The sequence below is a fragment of the Perca flavescens genome, chromosome 2 (assembly GCF_004354835.1).
Source record: "Perca flavescens isolate YP-PL-M2 chromosome 2, PFLA_1.0, whole genome shotgun sequence".
Classification (NCBI taxonomy): Eukaryota; Metazoa; Chordata; class Actinopteri; order Perciformes; family Percidae; genus Perca; species Perca flavescens.
In genome coordinates, this window is record NC_041332.1 from 11,697,289 (window position 1) to 11,718,677 (window position 21,389).

General features: G+C 38.8%; 2 protein-coding genes across 2 annotated transcripts; both read left to right on the forward strand.

The window, feature by feature from the left end:
* ears2 (glutamyl-tRNA synthetase 2, mitochondrial) lies at positions 1-8,811 on the forward strand. The gene is made up of 10 exons (XM_028597620.1): positions 1-365; positions 2,117-2,272; positions 3,291-3,480; positions 3,616-3,766; positions 4,050-4,371; positions 4,581-4,689; positions 5,723-5,876; positions 6,376-6,506; positions 6,593-6,728; positions 8,505-8,811. The coding sequence occupies exons 1-10, from the start codon at positions 221-223 to the stop codon at positions 8,598-8,600; spliced, it is 1,590 nt and encodes a 529-aa protein (XP_028453421.1). The 5' UTR covers positions 1-220; the 3' UTR covers positions 8,601-8,811.
* Positions 8,812-9,443: 632 nt separating this feature from the next.
* Positions 9,444-21,389, forward strand: LOC114567589 (ADP-ribosylation factor-binding protein GGA1). Its single transcript, XM_028596656.1, has 16 exons — positions 9,444-9,616; positions 10,843-10,927; positions 11,434-11,509; positions 12,115-12,213; positions 12,404-12,527; positions 13,258-13,358; positions 13,686-13,766; positions 13,869-14,006; positions 14,731-14,935; positions 15,072-15,254; positions 15,343-15,410; positions 15,501-15,616; positions 17,021-17,181; positions 17,322-17,491; positions 19,650-19,760; positions 21,230-21,389. Exons 1-16 carry the CDS (start codon positions 9,574-9,576, stop codon positions 21,338-21,340), a joined length of 1,872 nt encoding a protein of 623 aa, XP_028452457.1. The 5' UTR covers positions 9,444-9,573; the 3' UTR covers positions 21,341-21,389.

A 21,389-nucleotide genomic window follows, 5' to 3' on the forward strand; every position in this document is an offset into this window, starting at 1 on the left:
TTTCGAGGAAGAACAAAATTGGCTCAAATATGGATTGACCCAAAGGAACGCCTTTTATCACATGTGAGGGACACATTTTATCGTTTTTTGTTATTGTCCTGCTGCCGTTTTTCGAAAATGCACTTTCAGTAACTGTCGTAGACATTTACGAAGCTAGACTGCTAACGTTAAGTTACGCAGCTAACTAATGTTAGCTAGCTAAGCGAATGTGAAATTTAATATGATGCCGTTGACTCAGAGATGTTTTCAGTGTCTGACAGCGGTCAGAAACAGACGGGTTAAACTCCTGCTGAACCCCGCCGTTACAAGATGCTGCTCCACCGTTCAGGGTGACGTGAGGGTCAGGTTTGCACCCAGTCCGACAGGTAAGGTCCTCAACTTAAATGCCTATAGTGTTAAAATGTCCTGTAAGGTTATCTAGAGGTAAAGCTAGCAACTCTGGACTCTGTTTAACGTTATATATCCCCCTTGCAGTGTCCTCTGTTTACAACAGCACCATTTTTTTTTATCAGACATCAATAAAATACACACACACACACACACACACACAGCTTAAGACACACGCATAAGCATGTCAAAGTTGATTCATGACAACTAAGTCTGAGGTTTTAGGGAGGACATTGGTATTCGGCTACATGCTTGGTTCAGGACAAGCTGCACAAGCAGTAGTCTCTCACACACAAGCAGGCACGCACACAACTGGGGTCTCACACATACACATGCATATACATAACTGTATATATATATATATATATATATATATATATATATATATATATAAAACCAGATATTTACATACACTTCAGAAAAAGACAAAAACTTTTCACACACACACACAAGATGACACAGGATTTATGAACAGTATATTTCAGCATTCTGCCAGAAATCTATGTACAATAACTGTAACTGCATTTACTATGTTTATTATCAAACAGGTAACGTTAGATGTAATACACTTTTGTGTTTGTCCACTTGGTGGCGCTGTGTGTTTATTTTCAGTTCAGAGCAAAAAGGAAACATGGGAGGATTTTTAGGCTGATATATTACATCCGTTATATATCCCCTGCAGTGTCCTTTATTAACACAGCACCATTTTTCCATCCGAGATCAACAAATCAAACACACTTTATTTTCTTTTTCCTTTTTTTTCTGACTATTAATTATAGGTCTATTATTGAAAATATAGGTTTGGGAGCTTCTCTGACAACGTGCAGCACACAGTGATCCAGTTTATATTTTACTAAGTTATATTTCAAGCAAGATTAGACCAATTGACCATTACCTACATGCTGAATTCATTTGTTGCCAGTTAAGGGTTTACAGCTGAGCCAACTTTCTTTTGAAGAGCAGTCCCCGGTCTAAAGTCTGTCTTTGGTTGGCAGTTATAAACCTTTAGTTTGCTCAGCCAACTTCCAGTCAAATTGCTGTGTCCCTTCCTGCTTGCTCAAGTTTGTCCTCTATATCACACACCAGTCCACGTCCATTAAAAAAAAACCTTATTTTATTGCAATTGTTGATTTCTGTAGATTTCTTCAGATTTAATTTAATTTCACACCTTTTGTTTCAAAAGCCTTGTGTACAACATGGACTTTATATATTGGCATTATGAATATACAGGAGGATTAAAAAATTAGTTTAGTCCACACAATTCAGAGACCCTCCTTCAACATGCATCCTTAAAGTCAGTGCCTGGATTGTAAAGCACATTGAGTGGATGTAGCTGCAGGATTTATAAAACATATAAAACATAGCTTTTTCATGAAAGGCATTTTGACTCGTCACAGGAGGAAAAGGACCGGTATAAACAATCAAGTTCATGATGGCTGAATTCCATTTAGTTGCTTCAGTTTCAGGGTCCTGGTATTGTTCATGCTGGCTCACTGTCACACAGTCGTGACTTACTGTGGTACTCAAATACTACAGAGCCATCATTAATATTAGTAACACTTGCTTTTCCTAAGACAAGTCAATACGTCTGCTGTGAGAAAGGGGCCTTTTCAGTTCACGTTAAAGTGTTTTTCTTTATTGATATTCCCTGTCCTGCATCTAAGAAACTGTGTCTTTAGATTTTTTTCGTCAGTCTGATGTTCGAACGATATATTATTCTGTGCTGCAGGATTCTTACATCTTGGAGGCCTCCGAACCGCTCTTTACAATTACATCTTTGCCAAGAAGTATGGAGGCTCTTTCGTCCTGCGACTGGAGGACACTGATCAGAGCAGGCTGGTACCAGGAGCTGCAGAGTCCATAGAGGACATGCTGGAGTGGGCTGGTAGGATACACTTTTCATGTTAAAGTAACGTAATCCATCACGGTCCATTTTCACAGCAGATATTTTGACTTGTCATAGTAGGAAAAGCACAGCTGAAATTGATAATCTTAAAGTGCCCATATTATGAAAGAAAATCACTTTTTCTGGGATTTGGGGTGTTATTTTGTGTCTCTGGTGCTTCCACACGCATACAAACTTGGAAAAAAACCATCCGTGCTGTTTTGAGTGAGATACGGGTTTCTGAATGTGTCCTGTCTTCAATCTCCGGGTGAGCTGTTCAAAATCTGCACAGCTTTCTACGTCAGTAGCTGAGACGAGGTGGCTAAGCTAGCATGCTACCTAAAACACACACAAGTTCACCATAATCTACAAAAGAACTACATAAATGTCCCTGTTCTGCAGGTATTCCACGCTAAGTTGGAAGTGCTCCCTCATTTAGAAGAAGTCTCCCGGCTAAAACTGCCTTGTAACTGACCAAAGTTGTTTAAACAGCTAGCTAGGTGACATGATCCTTACCTAGCTACTGAGCATGTGCAAGTGCCAACAAAGATGGTAAAAAAAAAATCAGATGTCTCACTCTGTAGCTAAAACAGAGACCTGAACACAGGGTGAAAAGAGGAGCTGCAGCAATGTGCAGTAAAACAAAAATATGGTGTTTTTTCTTTTTTTTAAATGAAAGCATGTAAACCTATTCTGGTACAACCTCAAAATACAATTATGAACCTCAAAAAGAGCATAATATGTCTGCTTTAACGATGGCTCAGTTCCATCAAGTGTCCCAGTAAGCTATTTCAGTGAGTCAGCATGCACAATACCAGGACCTCTCCTAAGTGGAATGCAGCCATCATTAATGGTTTTGAATACACCTATGCTTTTCCTACTATGACATGTCAACATGTCTGCCGTGAAAAGGTCTATTGGGTTCATGGATCAATCTTGTTAGCACAAAGTTACTGAATAACATGTCCCCATTTATAGACATTATTGGAATTGTACCTGTGCGCACTTTCACCTCCAGGTGTACCCCCAGATGAGAGTCCTCGTCGAGGTGGCTCAGTGGGTCCATACTTGCAGTCTCAGAGACTGGACCTCTACAATCAGACAGCCCAGCAGCTTCTCGAGAGTAAGCATGCCTACTACTGTTTCTGCAGCTCTCAGAGACTCAGCCTGCTCAAAAAAGAGGCCTTAAGGACCGGACAGACACCGAGGTGAGATAACATGAATGCACACACGATTTACAGTTTCCCCTAATCACATTCTCACAGACTTAGAAGGCATACAACCAGACTTCAGGATGTTTTTGGTGGATTCAAGACATAGGCTGTCCTCTCTCTTTCGCCCAGGTATGATAACCGGTGTCGTCACCTTCGGGCCGAGCAGGTCCAGGAGAAACTGGCTCAGGGAGTGCCACATGTGATCAGGTTTCGTCTGGAAGCAGGTGTCGAGCCTTTTCAGGATCTTATCTTTGGACGGAATCATCACGAGGTGGCCCAGGTCAGATTTGTGGTGCTGCAGTGGGGTTTACACTAAATGATGTAGATGATGATGATGATAGAGTCACACATAGTTTTAGTTGTAAGGACCATCAATTCTCCCGATTCTCAGCGAGCCAAAGGTTGTTTTTATGCATTTCTGCTTTAAATGTACTCATTTGATTTCATTTGATTTGGCTGAACAACAAATACTAATTCTAAAAAAACGTATACTCAAATATCTGTGGGGATTGACAGAGTAACTTTTGCACTTTAATTTCATACCCTGTGTCCTCTTTTTATAGGTGGAGGGGGACCCTGTAGTGATAAAAGCGGATGGTTTTCCCACCTATCACCTTGCTAACATAGTAGATGATCATTACATGAGGATCAGCCATGTGCTGCGGGGGTCTGAGTGGCTCATCTCCACCTCCAAACATCTCCTCATGTACCGTGCTCTCGGATGGCAGCCGCCCACCTTCGGACATCTGCCGCTCCTGATGAACAAAGATGGCAGCAAACTGTCCAAGAGGCAGGGGGATATATTCATTCAGAGCTACAAGAGAGAAGGAGTCCTACCGGAGGCTCTGCTGGATATCACAACCAACTGTGGGTCTGGATTCAACAGTAAGTTATGGAGGTGTAATTAGAGAGGGAAGAAAGGGAAAAAAATTAGGAACTGCATTTAATTGCACGCATTAGTTGCATTTAAAATTACATCTGGAAACTGATTTTGCAAATAATAAGAATATAAAAACGTTAAAATCATGTGCTGTTGATCAGAAAGGATTAATATAATGATTACATGCTTTTAGATTACTTGTGTTGCTTTACAGCCAATCGAATTGGGCGGAGGATAGATGAACTGATCTCTGAGTTTAATCCCTCAAAGATCACAACACATTCTGCTCTGTTAGACCTGGAAAAACTACCAGAGTTCAACAGGTAAGTCCGAGCTCTCCGTGTCTTTGTCTCTTTATCTCTCTTGTTCTATATTGCCATGCTTCTCATAATAGCAGAACACACTGCTCCCCTATTTCTGAGCGTTTCAGTGGCTTTGAAAGGATAAATTGGACTTTTCAGGCAACCTAGCTGTGTTGCTCTGGGGGTATGGGGGTGTCTGTCAGTCTGTTGGGCCAGCAGTGAAATATTATGGTCAATGAATTCCCATTAAATATAGACATTCTTCTCATAGAATAAGTTGTAATGATTATTGATCCCCCGGACTTTTCCCATAAATCTCAGCTCTACATTGAACTTAAAGGAACAGTTTTACATTTTGGGGAATAGGCTTATGTACTTTCTTGCTGAAAGTTAGATATTATTCTAAAGTCTAGCTTGGCTTTGTCCAAAAGGGACAAAATCTGCTTACCAGCAGCTTTTAGGTTACTGTTTGTGGTGAACCTATTTTTTTTATTTATTTATTTTTTATTTTTTTTGGCCAGCAGAGTGACTTCCTGGAGTCTTGTAATCCTCTTGAGGTTGTCACCAACAGACTTCAGGAAGTTATTGCACCAGCCAAGAAATACTCTAGAACAGCACATAACCCCCCAAAACCACAAATTGTCGTTCTTCTTTTTGCTGTAGACCCTTTTTGTGAGTCTGAAATAAAGTTAGAATTAAATTAATCAGCTGCTGGTGTCAATCTTCTTATCTAACTCTCTACAAAAAAACAAATAAGTGAATTTCCCAAGATATTTCCTTTTAAATAATAATGTATACTTTATTAATCCCGCAAGGGGAAATTACAGTGTTTATCCTTTGTATCATTATGGCCTTCCTCTGCTTCCACTCTTGGGCCAAACTTTACATTTCTTAATTGATTGTGGCACAAAACTAAAACAGCAATGTTGTCTCTTCTTTTTTCATCCTTCTTACAATGGTTTATAGCCTCATAGGGCTGCTACCATGGCTATTCTTTTTCCCCCATAATTTTTCTTCATAGTTGATATATCAGTAATCTCTCTGGTTGTGGCAGAATTCACCTGCAACACCGTATTGAAGATGAGGAGCAGTGTCATTTGCTTATAAAAGATCTTCAGGCACAGATCCAGCAGGCCTGTACAGCAGAGATCCAGGAAGAAGAAGTACTACATGAGGATTATATCAGGCGGGTGCTACATCTTCGTAAGGTAACCATACCAGCATACTTACCAACGTGTTACCATGTGTTTGTTCATATTTTCAACATGTTAAATGTTAGATGCTTAAAGTCTGTTGGCATGTGTTATCTATGTTTATATATTGTCTGTTTATATAAGGGTGTTTATTGTGTAAATGTTTGTTTTATTATTATTATTATTATTATTATTATTATTACTAATAACTAATTCTATTTTTTCTATTTCTTGTACTTTATGTATATTTTTTTTCTCCTATGTCTACTTAATGTGTATTTGTGTTATTCTGATGTGTGTAAACATTTTTCTTTTGAGCTGCTGTAGCACAGGAATTTCCCCAGTGTGGGATTAATAAAGTCTTATCTTATTTGGTAACTGTAAGCATTGTGAGCCTAAATTGAAAAGTTGAGCAAAGGCTGTTGCAAAGCCTGTGGCTTCTAGTCTGTATTTCTCAATACTGCTCCTGTGTCTCTCCAGTAATACTGAAACTATTCTCTTCCCCACTCTACAGGGTCACATATCCTCCCTTACGGAGCTTTTAAGTCCTGCTTACTCTTACCTGTGGGTTCGTCCTTCCATCTCCAGCCAGCAGGTGGCAGCACTCACTGCAGAGGCCCAGCACATTGCTTCATTAGTACTCAAGTATGTAGTTTTGATAACTCTCCAACTGCATGTTTCACTTTTCCTTACAATACAGGAATAAGAACATTTTTGTCTGTGCTTTGCAGATTAATAGCTGAGCGAGGTGAGGAGCTGGCTGTGGATCGACTCAGCAAAGATCTGAAGACTCTGGCTAAGCAAACTAAAGCCACCAAACACAGGGAAGTGATGAAGCTGCTACGTCTGGCTCTCAGTGGTCTGCAGGTACCTGAAGACATACTGTTTCATTGTATTTACTGATAGTAATACATATATTTCAGTGTTTTCTGTCTGTAATTGGTTTAGCAGAGGTAGTAACTGTTGAACCTAACTTTAACCCAGTGTGTTGAGTCATTCCTCACACATCACCAGCTATATGCGACTGACTGAGCCATTTGCCTTCAACATTTCCTGGTAAAAACACTCAAAAGGCTTTTTTTTCTACATGCTTTGATGACTTTCAAAATAAACGAATGTATGATGTGTAAACCTCCTAAGCTACGTCTGACAAATGCTGTTGGCTTCTGAGCTTTTGTGAATATTTTAGATGGTCCTAGCAATGGCCTCAACTCCAGCAAATGTGGAGGATAAAAAGGTTTGTGTGGCTTCAGAGGGAGCTGCACCAAATCTAATAATTGACCAAGTGATGTCACTTGAGTCAATGTCTGTTGCTGAAGATTGCAAGCAAGCTTGAGTGAGGATTCTGTGCCGGAATAGGGAGTTATGCCTAATGTTTGGTACAGACTATTCATAGCAAAAGTCATGTAATCTGCTCTGCAATGGGCTTTACCAATGAAAAGCTACAAGAAACTCTACCTCAACTGTATTTCTATAAAATGCATCCAGTCTCAATATTAATCACAAGAGCTGAAAGTTATGTCTGCATTATCTTCATATGAATGTCAGGATTAAAGAACGCGTGTGAAATTTGTCACTCATACTTTTCCAGCATTAGATAGATGGACACTTCAATCCAGAACTACTGTTAAGGACCCAAATCAAATCACAATATAAAACAAATCAAAGACATGTTTGTTTTTCTGAGCCTTATGTTTGCATATGCACTAACCTGCCACTTTATTAGGTACACCTCTATAGGTGATGCAATCCAATACAACAGCTCTGCCATGAATTCTACTTTTACAAAGCTTATAATTTTTCAGTTTTTGTTGACAATGTCCGAAAGGTAATTCTACTTTGTTTTTATTATTGAGGTCGTAGTGGATGGCGGTGTTGAACTGGAGTGTCTAGTGTTATATTCTGCCCCTCTCATGAATGTAAATGGCGTCGCCAAAACATAAGAACCACCTCCTCAATATAAGGCAGCCCAGTTCAACACCGTTGCAAACTACAACCTCAATAACAAACGTGTAGTTTGATTAATACCTCGCTCACAGCCTCAATCAAAACTAAACTTTGTAAAGACAGAATTTATAGCAGAGCTGTTTTGGATCCCAGTGGATTGTACAAGTGTGATTAAGGAATTGGCCAGTAAGTGTATATTGTTTTGTCTACCGTCAAGAACACCACCTGTATTGTAATATTTTAAGATAATTTTAACTCTCAGAGGAACTGATAACCTCTTTAAATAATTTTTTATAGCTTATTTACCATTTTCATTTCTGCAATTGTTTTTTCAAACTCAACCTCCGCAAATCCAGTCAGTGTGGCTGTAATAAACAAGAAAAAGACTGTAATCATTGCTGGACTGTTAAAGTTGCATGAGTCCCTTTTTTTTTTTTGTCCATGACATGACTAAGCAAAGCTTTAAAATAGCACATTTAAGATGATAGTAATATGTATATATGTATTGTTATGACTTACGCTTCAGCTATCCCACAGTGACTCACTAACCACAGTAACCCTGTAGATATTTAGAGGGAATACGGAAAGAGGAAGTAGATTCTGATTGCGTTCCTCAGAAGTTAGTCTGTCTTCATACTGTGTGATGTGATTGCATTACTTCACTGACCCCTGATCCGTTGTTCTCTGAATCTGCAGCAAGGGCCCAGTGTAGCTGAGATGATGGTGTCTTTGGGGCCCGCAGAGATCAGCCATCGATTCCAGAAACTTCTGCTGCTTTCAGAGACTAGTTAAAGACTGGACAGCCTGTAACCTCCCAGACACCTGATGAAGATGTGCTGCTGTTAAAGACATGGCCTGTATGTTGAGAGTTGCGTGCAACCACCCAGTGATTCTGCCAAAGCTAACTGGGACACATTTAAAATGAACTGCAACTCACTGATATAAGTTATCTTGAATAATACTTGAATTATTATAAATATTTTATAAAATAATGAAAACTGAATTTTCTCACGTGGTCTGTTTTTATTTAGTTTTGTGAGACTTTCATAACCAGGTGACATGCAGCCAAGGATGGGAAGTACCTCGGTATTTTTTGTATGCAAATGTGTTTTCTCCTGAAAATCTTACTTTTTTTTTTTTTTTTTTTTTAACGAACTACAGCAGACAGATGTGTTGTACATTCAGAAGAAGTATTTAATATTACTGGTTGAGAGAAGAAATTCACTGTAGTTAGATTTGTATGTTAAGATTGTTCCTTGTCAAAGACGGCATGTAATCAAATGTAAACAATTACCAAAATGTATTATTTTTGTCTGCTATTTTTCTAATTTGTTTAAAAAGTAAAAATTTAATCACCCCATAAACTCATTATAAATTTATCTTTTTTTTTTTTTTTTTTTTTGTAAAATCTTAATCTCTAAACTATCTCCAGATAAATGTAGTAGAGTAAAAGTAGGAAGTAGCATAACATTGAAATACTTAAGGAAAGTAAAACTTGCAAAAATTGCAAATTGCACGTACATTACTTGAGTAAATGTTCTTAGTTACTTTCCACCACAGTTATCTAGTGTAGTGCTGATATATGGAGTGAGGGGAGGGGGTGTGTGGTATAATTTGGCTGGTGTGTGTCAGGAGGGGTGTGACTGACTGGGCGTGAGTGTCACATGCCACCACACACAGCAGTTTGACAACTCGGCGCCTCCACAGGAAAGACACACAAAAACCAGCTATTAAACATCTCTGGACCTGCAGGAGACGGACGGCAATGGCGACCAGTGACAGGCAGGCAACTCTAGAATCGTGGCTTAGTAAGTAAACGGAGATAGAAACGTGCGTTATGTTGTTTTAGCTGCATACTTTTAGATCCGACGCAACGCTAACGGAGCTAGGTATCTGGTATCTCCTCATCACATGAACCATAGATCTGCGCTATAACTGGCGCTGCGTTGTTTGCTAACGTCACATTAACGGTCGGCTGGTACCGTCAGTTGGACTTCATTACACTAATAACGCGTTATATTTACGTTTAATTTCTGAATGACTCAATTTATTTTAACTTTAATAAAACGTGTTTGGTATTGTGCAGAAAGTATCAGTTGGTTGGAACAGGAAGTTGATCAGGCCGTGCGCGTGCCTGGCCAGCGGTGTGTTGTGTCTGCGGTCCTGCTGTGCACGAGCGCCGTAGAACACTTTGTATATTTTCTTTAGTTGCTGGATAAAGTTTTCAGATGTTAAAGTAGCAATATTACGATGGAAATACACTGTTGAATTAAATACCTGTATTTGAACATGTACTGAAAAGTAAACGAGCAGCAAAATGTACCTAAATATGAAAAGCATTATGAATACTGGTCTGTTTTAGTTTCACCTACCAGTGCTACAGTTATTGACTTTCTTGTAAATGCCTCATATCCAAATTTCCCTTCAGAAAATTCAAGTTTCATACTTGTTGGAAGGATGAAAAATCATCCAGTTCTTTGCCTCTATAAATTATGTGAAAATGCTTGTTTTCAAATTGGCACACTGTCGGAAATGCATGTATTTGTTTACCCCACAACAGCAATATTAAATTAGTTTATCATGTTCAATGCAACATCTAAATCTTCAGTAATTAACATAGCAGTAAAAGTATACTGCCTCACTGCTAAAGTGATTGGTTGATTAATCAATTGGTAGATTGACAGAACATGAATCAACAACAATTTTCATAATCCACTATCATTTAAGTCGTTAATTAAGCATAAATGCAAAAATTTCTGGTGTTTTGGACCATTGGCTGAACAAAACAAGTTAGGATTGGTATTTCCCACATTTTCTTGATTAATCAATTACTCAAAATACGCCACATATTCCACATCTTGCAAGTATACTCAGTACAACACAGGTAGTGTTTACCTGTTTTTCTGTGTGGGTCTATCTTTTATTTCTACTTCATTAAGTTGTTTAGTTTCTTGCATGTATTTGATCCAATTGTGGCACATTGTGAAAATATTTTTCGGATGTTTAACGCATTTCTCTGGTGTACTTGTTTCAGACCAGGCCACAGACCCAAACAATCAGGAGGACAGATGGGACTGCATCCAGAACTTCTACCAGCTTGTCAACCAAGAGACTGATGGGTAAACTGAACAGAGCACCTCATCTTTTCCTTTTTTTAATCTTCTTTATGTGCCCGCACACAACCCTGCATGGGGTCTCAGTCAGACTCCGATCACCCTCAAGCTTTAAACCTGAGCTGAAGTTTTTAGGGGAGGCTGCATGCTTCTAGAAGTTATTTTAACGCAATTGTGGTGTTTGAGAAAGAGAGTTGCTTGACATCCATGTTGTGGTCAGAGCTTTTCCGTTTCACGATCATGCAAGACGGAACTCTGCAGCCCACTTTCCCTTTTGACCTTTTTCTTCTTTTCAATATTAACATGTGTTTTAATGTCTAAAACGTAATGTAAATTCAAAGCAAGTATGGATGGGAATGTAAAGTTTTACGTTTTCATCCATTTCTGTCAGCTTTACTCGAGCGTGTGTGTGAATAGTACTTCTTTAAATGTTGGCATAACATGTTCTTTGCTTATGGTCTACTCAGGCATTTTAATGTTACTTAAATCTTAAGTATCTTTTCTGCTTTCAGCCCACAGGTAGCCATTCGCCTTCTTGCCCATAAAATCCAGTCACCACAGGAGAAACAGGCTCTGCAGGCTCTCACTGTAAGTATTTAGGGTTTTTCATCTCTACATATAATACAAAGATGATGCACAGTTTATTTTTTATCTGCTGTGAAAAATGTCTTCCTTTTAACAAAGTTGTGAGAAGAAGCAATATCTTCCTATCTTGGTGTGTGTGCCCGTTTATTTTTATTCATTGCCTTTTCTCATGCGTTATACTCCGCATTTATCATAGGATGATAACGGTACAGACTATTCATTAAAAAAACTAAAGTCTACATTTTTTAACCCCAGGGGGAGGGCGGCCCTGTGAAGAATATCTGGGACTAACTTTCATCACGTGGCCAAAGTTACATGAGGGATTTAATCTTCATTTGACTAACTGTATGTTGTGACAGCACACGGTTTCACACGGTTTCTCATCCATACAGTTAGGGTTAGGGTTATGTATTTTACGGAATCTTCTTGAAGGTTCACGTGCCTGATGGCGTGACATTTAAAGGTGGTTAACCTCGAAACATGCAGTGACAAATCTGTTCTCTCTCTCTCTTTTGTGTTGTGAAAGAACAAAGTTCTTTTTTCTTTCATTTTCACTTGTTGAACATTTATTTGTTGATAATCATTTATACTGACTTGGTGCTTTCCAGGTTCTCGAGGCATGTATGAACAACTGTGGAAAGAGTTTCCACAGCGAGGCAGCCAAGTTTCGCTTTCTCAATGAGCTCATCAAACTGTTAACACCAAAGGTAATTATAGAGACCGGTGTCCTAAGTTCCCTATTTTTGCATGTACCAGTCCCGTTTTATTGCTCTCATTATAAAATCTTAACTCAAATGTAACGAATTGTGTCTTTTCTGAGTAAATTGGCAAATCAAATCTAGGAGTGTCTGAGGATTGACAGTGATATGACTGACCTGGTTGATCTTTTCTGAGCAGTACTTTGGCGCGTGGACTCCCCAGAAAGTTAAGGACCGAGTGACGGAGGTCCTCTACGGCTGGACTCTTTGGCTTAAAGAAGAACCTAAGATTCAGGAAGCTTACTGCATGCTCAAGAAACAAGGTCTGGATGCAGCATACACTCATAAAATCTTGAAACCAGCCTGAGCAACACTTTAATTATTCACAATATATTAGGAGTTTACAGATATATAAAATAGGGGTGTCACGATTCAGTTACTAAACTTTTTTTCCCAATAGTAATGGCAATGCCACAATAAGAGCCACTAAATGCAAGAAGGGTACTTTGCAACAACAGTTGCACAGTTTATCAGAGTTTACAAGTGCAGTTGGATGCACCATAGTTTAACAAAACGTGCACACAAATGCACCATGTAGTCCCGTGGGAGCCCACATGCTTTCCCTTCGTTGTTTGTTTACATAACTCACTCTGGGAAGGGACAGTGTTGCCACACCAGTGTTTTCAGAGAAGCACGAGGGTTTTCCAGTGCTGTTGTTTCACCGTCATCTCCGACTCCGGCAGTGGTCATGGTGTCTGGGAAAGTCAATCTGCAGGTTTCCACTAATCTAATGTTACCCTGTGTCTTTAGCTCCATGCTACCAGCTGGTAAGCTAAGCTGTGTCTGTTGTTATTTTCTTCTGACGTGCTCAGGTAGGCGTGGATGGAGAGAGAAAAAACACTGGTGGATTCACTGATTCTGCTTTTGTTTTAAAAATCGAAAGCTCATTATGATACATTTTTTGATTTAAAATCAAAACAGATACACCCCTAATATAAAAGTGTGATTTATATATTGTAATTTATTCCCTTCCCTTTTCTTTTGTTATTTTAGGTATTGTGAAGAAAGATCCCAAACTACCAGACACAGTTATAATGGCACCTCCAACGCAAAGAACCACAGAATCTGTTTTTGACCAGGAGGACAAGGCCAAGGTGTGTGTATGTGTGTGTAATTTAATATCTGCTATATAACATTTAAACAATACTGCTTGAGGCAATAGTTTCATGGGGTTTTACTGGGATGTGTAGGAAATATGTGTTACTACAATATGTTTTTACCACGGCATGTGTGCAATAGGCCTACTTTATGTGCAATTTCTTGTTGTGACTACTACTGGTGCTGTATTGTTTTGTGTAACACTAAGAGTTAAGGCATTATTTATGTGTGCAGTTTGAGTCCAAAGCAAATTTCCCTAAGGAGACAATAAAGTATAACGTAACATATTTCATCCCGCTAAAGATGCATTTCTGTATCATCAGCTTCTAGCCAGATTATTAAAAAGTGCTCGCCCTGAAGACCTGGAAGCTGCCAACAGACTCATTAAAAGCACCATCAAAGAGGTGAGCAGTGCTGCTGGTAGTAGTGGTGGTCATGTTTTCGATGCATGCATTTGTAATTGTATGAGTTTGATATTCATTTGTTTATGTTTTTTTTGATTTTAGGAGCAGGAGAAGGCAGAGAAAGTGTCAAAGCGCGAATCTACTCTGGAGGAAGTAGAGAGCAGCACCAAACAGCTCAGAGAGCTACTGCACCAGCACACCATCACTGGAAACTCGTTACAGCCCAGTGATGACATAAAGGTACGTTTGACATTATTAAAACAATCAAGGACCTTTTCTGGACTAGTCCATATCGACAATGTTTCATACACGGGGTAGTTCCGGTTCCGCCGGATGTCATTCTAAATTCGGGAAACATCCTCCGAGCTAGAACCGACAATCAAATTATATTTATCTTCTTTATTTATTTATTTATTTATTTATTTTTTAGTAAAATTCTTATCACACACACACACACACACAACAGCCATTTTAATCCCAGAGCTCGCCTCCCAATGCGCAAATGTTCCCCCAAAACAAGTTCCTTCCCGAGGCTATTTTGCAGAGACACCGTTGCTGCGTTTGGTGCTTAGCGCCGCGCGAGACAATTGTGATTGGTTTAAAGAAATGCCAATAAACCAGTGCATGTTTTTCTCTTATCCCAGAATGTTGTGTGGACTAGCCAGACCCTCCTTCTCAGTGCTGTGGAGATAGGTTCAGGGCTGACCACGAAAAGCAAAACGGTGTCGAAGTCCTGGGATTGTTGTCCATCTATTGCCTCTACTGGCTAATTATTTCACTCACTGTCCAATTTCTCTGTGCAAATGTAATCAGCAAACACTAATTTGTTGACTTTCAGGACAAAAAGTGCAGTTAGGACCTGCTTCACATTTAAATATAGTAAATGCAGTCATATGTAACCTAAATGTTTAATAAGAAATATAGTATAACTCAACATTTGGTCTTTCCCTCTTCCCTGCTGCAGGCCCTGTACGAGCGCTGTGATCGGCTGAGGCCCAGCTTGTTCCGCCTGGCCAGCGACACGATGGACGACGACGTAGCTCTGACGCAGATCCTGGCGGCTAACGACGAGCTAACTCTTGTAGTAAACGCCTATAAAGACCGAGTGGGGAAGAGCGAGTGTAACGGGGGAAGGGAAAGAAGTAGAAGCGAGGAGAATAAAAATAATGGTAGTCCTCATTTGTTTTAACCTTTTTTTTCCATAAAGTATCCCCTGTGGACAACGCCTTGACTTTGTGTTTGACTCGACTCTGTTCTGCTTGTATTTGATTTCTTTTTTTCTTTTGTTTCTTCTTGTTCCTCCAGCTCCAGAGAGTCCCAGAGAGATTAAAAGCTACCACCTCATCGACCTGTCGGCACTGGACTCTCCACAGACGCGCAGAAAAAATGCGGATTCTCCACCATCCTTTGAATCCTTTTCACCCATGTTTTCCTCTCTTCTGGAAAGTACCTTCCACTCAGTGGCTGAGCAGGACTTAAATGAACTTGGTAGGACCTGCATTTGTGCCTATTTCTAGTTTGTTATTTCTGAGAGTGATGAGTCATAGTGCGATGATGTTGTTACCTGTGATTGCAGAGTTAGATAATCTGGTCTCAAAACAGACTCAACAGACTTCAAGGTCCTATTACGAAGAACTGCTGCAGGTGAGGCTTGGATATAAAGTTAAAGATTTGAATGTAATTTTTATTTACATTTTGTATCAATATTTTAACACAGTTTATCCTTTCCGTCAGCTTAATGGAGAGGTTCAGACGAAGAAGAATGCTGAGCAGAATGGAGGGAGAGGTGTTGTGTTGAGAGCCCGTGGATGTGGAGGGGGCAGTACTACATCAGATGGGACTAACATCTGGTAAGGACGGAGAAAATAAAAGAATCCACTGTAGAGAATGCTTTGGATGTGGTGCATGTATATGTTTAGTAGTAACAAAAAGCACTGGTTTAAAAAGGGTTTTTATATTGGTTATAATGTGTAGAATGTGCCGGTGAATAATCACTATTTCTAATATTTCTAATGATTTTGTTAGAAGGAAGATAAATCGTGATCATCCTCTGGATGTAAATGCTTACACATACAACATTTAACATAACATAAATCCTTGACATAGATAAATGTGAAAGGAGAAGAACTCGCACCAATGTTATCGGCCTGATGATGCGGGTTAGCAGATATATAATTTTTTTTGCAGACCCGTGAACTGTGACAAAACAAAATTGCTACCTTTTTATTCATAAATAATACCCACAATTCACTTTTCATTTAGTTTTGTGTTTATATCGATAGTTATTTTTTATTTAGTTTTAAATTATCTTTACTGTTCAAAATGTACTTATATTGACATGGACTGTTATCTAAGATAGTAACGTTTATTGTAGATACTCAGATATATCCTTAGCAGGTTATTTTTGTTTGTGTCATGTGTTAATGTTAAAAGAATATATATATATATATATATATATATATATATATATATATATATATATATATATATATATATATATATATATATAGTACAGGCTAAAAGTTTGGACACACCTTCTCATGTGTTTCTTTATTTTCATGACTATTTACATTGTAGATTATCACTGAAGGCATCAAAACTCTGAATGAACACATATGGAATTATGTACTTAACAAAAAAGTGTGAAATAACTGAAAACATGTCTTATATTTTAGATTCTTCAAAGTATCCACCCTTTGCTTTTTTTTATTAATAAGGGAATAAATTCCACTAATTAACCCTGACAAAGCACACCTGTGAAGTGAAAACCATTTCAGGTGACTACCTCATGAAGCTCATTGAGAGAACACCAAGGGTTTGCAGAGTTATCAAAAAAGCAAAGGGTGGCTATTTTGAAGAATCTAAAATATAAGACATGTTTTCAGTTATTTTACACTTTTTTGTTAAGTACATAATTCGTATATGTGTTCATTCATAGTTTTGATGCCTTCAGTGAGAATCTACAATGTAAATAGTCATGAAAATAAAAGGAAATGCATTTGAATGAGAAGGTGTGTCCAAACTTTTGGCCTGTACTGTATACATACATATTTATTTTTTATCAAGTTATCAAGTCCTTTTTATCAAGTCCAGGGTTTGTTGTGGCAATCTGGGAACATGCAAAAGACATTTTTGCAAGATATACAATATATTTTGTAAAAAAAAAACATCATTGTGCGGAGATGTTCGTTGGCTTCATTTACTGTCCTTATTACTTCTAGAAATGACTGTTTGATGACCATTTCTTCTATCAGGTCGCTTCCTTACCATCAACAGTTTACAGAGTCAGGATCAACATCCCAGTCGCAGAAACAACTCACTGAAGTGTCGGGATCTCCAGTGAAATTAGAGGAGCGCTTGTTTACCCCACAACTCCTGCAAAACATCTCTGTTCCATTGGAGACCATCAGACCCAGTATGTTTGTATGGAGAAACAGCTTGGTTATCTTTGGTTTTCCTAGTACTGTTTTGCTACAGTCAATCCTCTGTTATGTGTTTATAATCCATCCACTGGATATCCTGTCTAAATGGCTGTTGTTTGCGTGTTCTTGGTAGGTAATCTTGAGCCGATCACCTTGTACGATCAGGGCGGCGTCCACGTCTCCCTCCATTTTGCCAAAGACTCCCCGACGGGTTATCCAGGTGTCGCTGTGGTCGTCATCTCCACAGTGAACACATCTGCCCTCCATGTGAAAGACTTCCTGTTTCAAGCTGCTGTTCCAAAGGTAAAAAAAAAAAAATCCAAAGATATATTCAAAAATATTGTATGTATCTTTGTCGATTTTTCTGCACTTCTTTTTTTGACGTTTTTGTTGTTTTTTCCAACATTTTTTGTCTCTTTCATCCAACGTTCTTTTTTTATAATTTTTTTTCAAATGCTATAAAATTGAATAACACCCAAATTCAATGAAAGTAGTGAACTGATAATTTATTTTTTGTAAAGAGTAATGGTTGTATGTACAGTGGTGTGAAAAAGTGTTTGCCCCCTTCCTCATTTCCTGTTCCTTTGCATGTTTGTCACACTTAAGTGTTTCGGAACATCAAACCAATTTAAACAATAGTCAAGGACAACACAAGTAAACACAAAATGCAATTTGTAAATGAAGGTGTTTATCATTAAAGGTGAAAACAAATCCAAACCATCATGGCCCTGTGTGAAAAAGTGATTGCCCCCTAAACCTAATAACTGGTTGGGCCACCCTTAGCAGCAACAACTGCAACCAAGCGTTTGCGATAACGTGCAATGAGGCTTTTACAGCGTCCTGGAGGAATTTTGGCCCACTCATCTTTGCAGAATTGTCCTAATTCAGTTACATTAGAGGGTTTTCGAGCATGAACGGCCTTTTTAAGGTCATACCACAACATCTCAATAGGATTCAGGTCAGGACTTTGGCTAGGCCACTCCAAAGTCTTCATTTTGTTTTTCTTCAGCCATTCGGTGGTGGACTTGCTGGTGTGTTTAGGATCATTGTCCTGCTGCAGAACCCAAGTTCGTTTCAGCTTGAGTACACGAACAGATGGTCGGACATTCTCCTTCAGGATCTCCTGGTAGACAGCAGAATTCATAGTTCCTTTTATCACGGCAAGTCTTCCAGGTCCTGAAGCAGCAAAACAGCCCCAGACCATCACACTGCCACCACCATATTTTACAGTTGGTATAATGTTCTTTTTATGAAATGCAGTGTTCCTTCTACGCCAGATATACTTGGACACACACCTTCCAAAGAGTTCCACTTTTGTCTCATCGGTCCACAGAATGTTGTCCCAAAAGTCTTGGGGATCATCAAGATGTGTTCTGGAGAAATTGAGACGAGCTTTGATGTTCTTTTTGCTCAGCAGTGGTTTTCTCCTTGAACTCTGCCATGCAGGCCATTTTTGCCCAGTCTTTTCCTGATGGTGGAGGCATGAACGCTGACCTTAACTGAGGCAAGTGAGGCCTGCAGTTCTTTGGACGTTGTTGTGGGGTCTTTTGTGACCTCTTGATGAGTCGTCGCTGCGCTCTTGGGGTAATTTTGGGCGGCCGGCCACTCCTGGGAAGGTTCACCACTGTTCCATGTCTTCGCCATTTGTGGATAATGGCTCTCACTGTGGTTCGCTGGATTCCCAAAGCTTTGGAAATGGCTTTATAACCCTTTCCAGACTGATAGATCTCAATTACTTTCTTTCTCAATTGTTCCTGAATTTCTTTGGGTCTCGGCATGATGTGTAGCTTTTAAGGATCTTCTGGTGGACCTTACTGTGTCAAGCAGCTCCTATTTAAGTGATGCCTTGATTGTGAACAGGTGTGGCAATAATCAGGCCTGGGTGTGGCTAGAGAAATTGAACTCAGGTGTGGACAACCACAGTTATAGTATGTTTTAACAAGGGGGGCAATCACTTTTTCACACAGGGCCATGATGGTTTGGATTTGTTTTCACCTTTAATGATAAACACCTTCATTTACAAATTGCATTTTGTGTTTACTTGTGTTGTCCTTGACTATTGTTTAAATTGGTTTGATGTTCCGAAACACTTAAGTGTGACAAACATGCAAAGGAACAGGAAATGAGGAAGGGGGCAAACACTTTTTCACACCACTGTATGTATGTATGTATGTATGTTTGTATGTATACATACATACTGTACATACATACATACATATATACATACATACATACGGCTCTGAGTTGATTGTGTTACCGGCGCCCCCTCCTGGAGCCACTTCAGATTAGTCAGACTCCCTCTGTAAATATTTTACAATATATTTACAATAAAACACACACACTCTTTTTTGACATTTTATGCCCATTCCACTTCATCGTTCAGCAATTTGACCTGTGCCCACCTACTTTCCATTAGGATGATTAGCATGAGTTAATTTTCAGTTTTGTACCTCTGCTGCAGACCATGTTGGTGAAACTTCAGCCTGCCTCAGTGACACACCTACCTCCTTACAACCCTCTCCTGCCCCCGCCCGCCGTCTCCCAGGTCCTCCTATTGGTTAATCCTCAAAAGGTGAGTTTGAGGAGCGCTGTTGATTTACATTGATCAGTCACGAACACATTTTAAATTCCCAACCACTTATTACATATAGTACATCAAACGGAAGAACTTTAGTACTTCTATATATAATGATGATAATAATATAAATATAATAAGAATCATTACATTTCAGTATGTTTGTGTTTATAATTATTATTTCAGTTTGATTTAGCGTGTTTAACTGTTTTACTCTGCTACTTTGTATCAGTGGTGGGAAAAGTACTCCGATCCTTGACTTGTACGTGTGGTACAGTGTGGTATTGCTACTTTTAATATTACAATTTTGATGCGTTACTGTGTTCATCACTTTAATGTTGCAGCTGATACAGGTGGGGGTAATTTTATTACTTTACATACTGCTGGGTAGCTTGTGAATTTACTTCTGAGGATCAAAAGTGTTATCTAAAAGCAACACTGTGTAACTTTTCCCGCTTCGGTCCCCCTACAGTTTGGAAGTGGAATTGTCCATTACATTACATTGTCCAAGTTTGCCAGATGGGGTCACCTCAGATCTGTAGTTCGGATGAACTGGACAATGTAATGTAATGGACAATTCCATTTCCAACCTGTAGGGGGACCGAAGCTGGAAAAGTTACATAGTGTTGCTTTAACTGGTGGTGATGATGATGATAATAATAATAATAATAATGCATTTTATTTATAGGTGCCTTTTATAAACACTCAAGGTCACCTTACAAAATCAGCAATAAAACACTCAATCCATTAAACAAGCAATCAAAGAAACAGGCAATAAAATATCATGATAATACTATTAATAAAAGAACAAGAGAAAGGGTGGGGTCATTACAGTCAAAGCAAAAATGAAAAAAAAGATTAAAGAGAGTAAGCCTGTTATTAAGACATAATAATGTGTTTTCTATAACTTAAATCTAAATCTGTAATGTCATTAAATAGATGTAGTGGAAGAAAAAAACTATATGTTCCTCTGAATGTAGCAGAGTATTAAGTAAAGTACCTCAAAAATGTACTTAGTTACTTTCCACTACTGCTTAGTATACAGTCGCCTGCGCAAACAGTCTTATCCTGATGTAAAACCAGAATATATGACACTGTAACTTGGGTATTTTTAATATAAAGTATTATGTTTTTTTCCTGGTTTTGACACATTGATTCCAATAATTCCCATTATTTATATGGTATTAAAATGTAACGTAAATGTTCTATGGACAAGAGATTTCCTATGAATGACATGAAAGATGCAGATAAACAGCTTATTAAATACTGTCCAAAATAAAGTTAACTGTGAGTTAGTGGATGTTAACCTTTGCATAAAATAAAAAGACAGTTGAGATTAATTACCGGGATAAAACCAGAGTCATTGATAAATTGGATAACCCAGAGCACTGAAGTATTCATTTTCATTAATTTGCTTTTTCCATCTTGGTACATCGGACATATTTTCTTTTCTTCTTTTTCTCTAGCAAAAGGTGCGTCTATGCTACAAGTTGACACTGACACATGGAGACCAAAAGCTGAACGAGACCGGAGAGATTGACAACTTTCCTGACTGGACCGCTTTGATCTGCCACTAAAAAAACTTCTGAAACTTTGAATAAAAAAACAAACAAACTCTGGACCTAA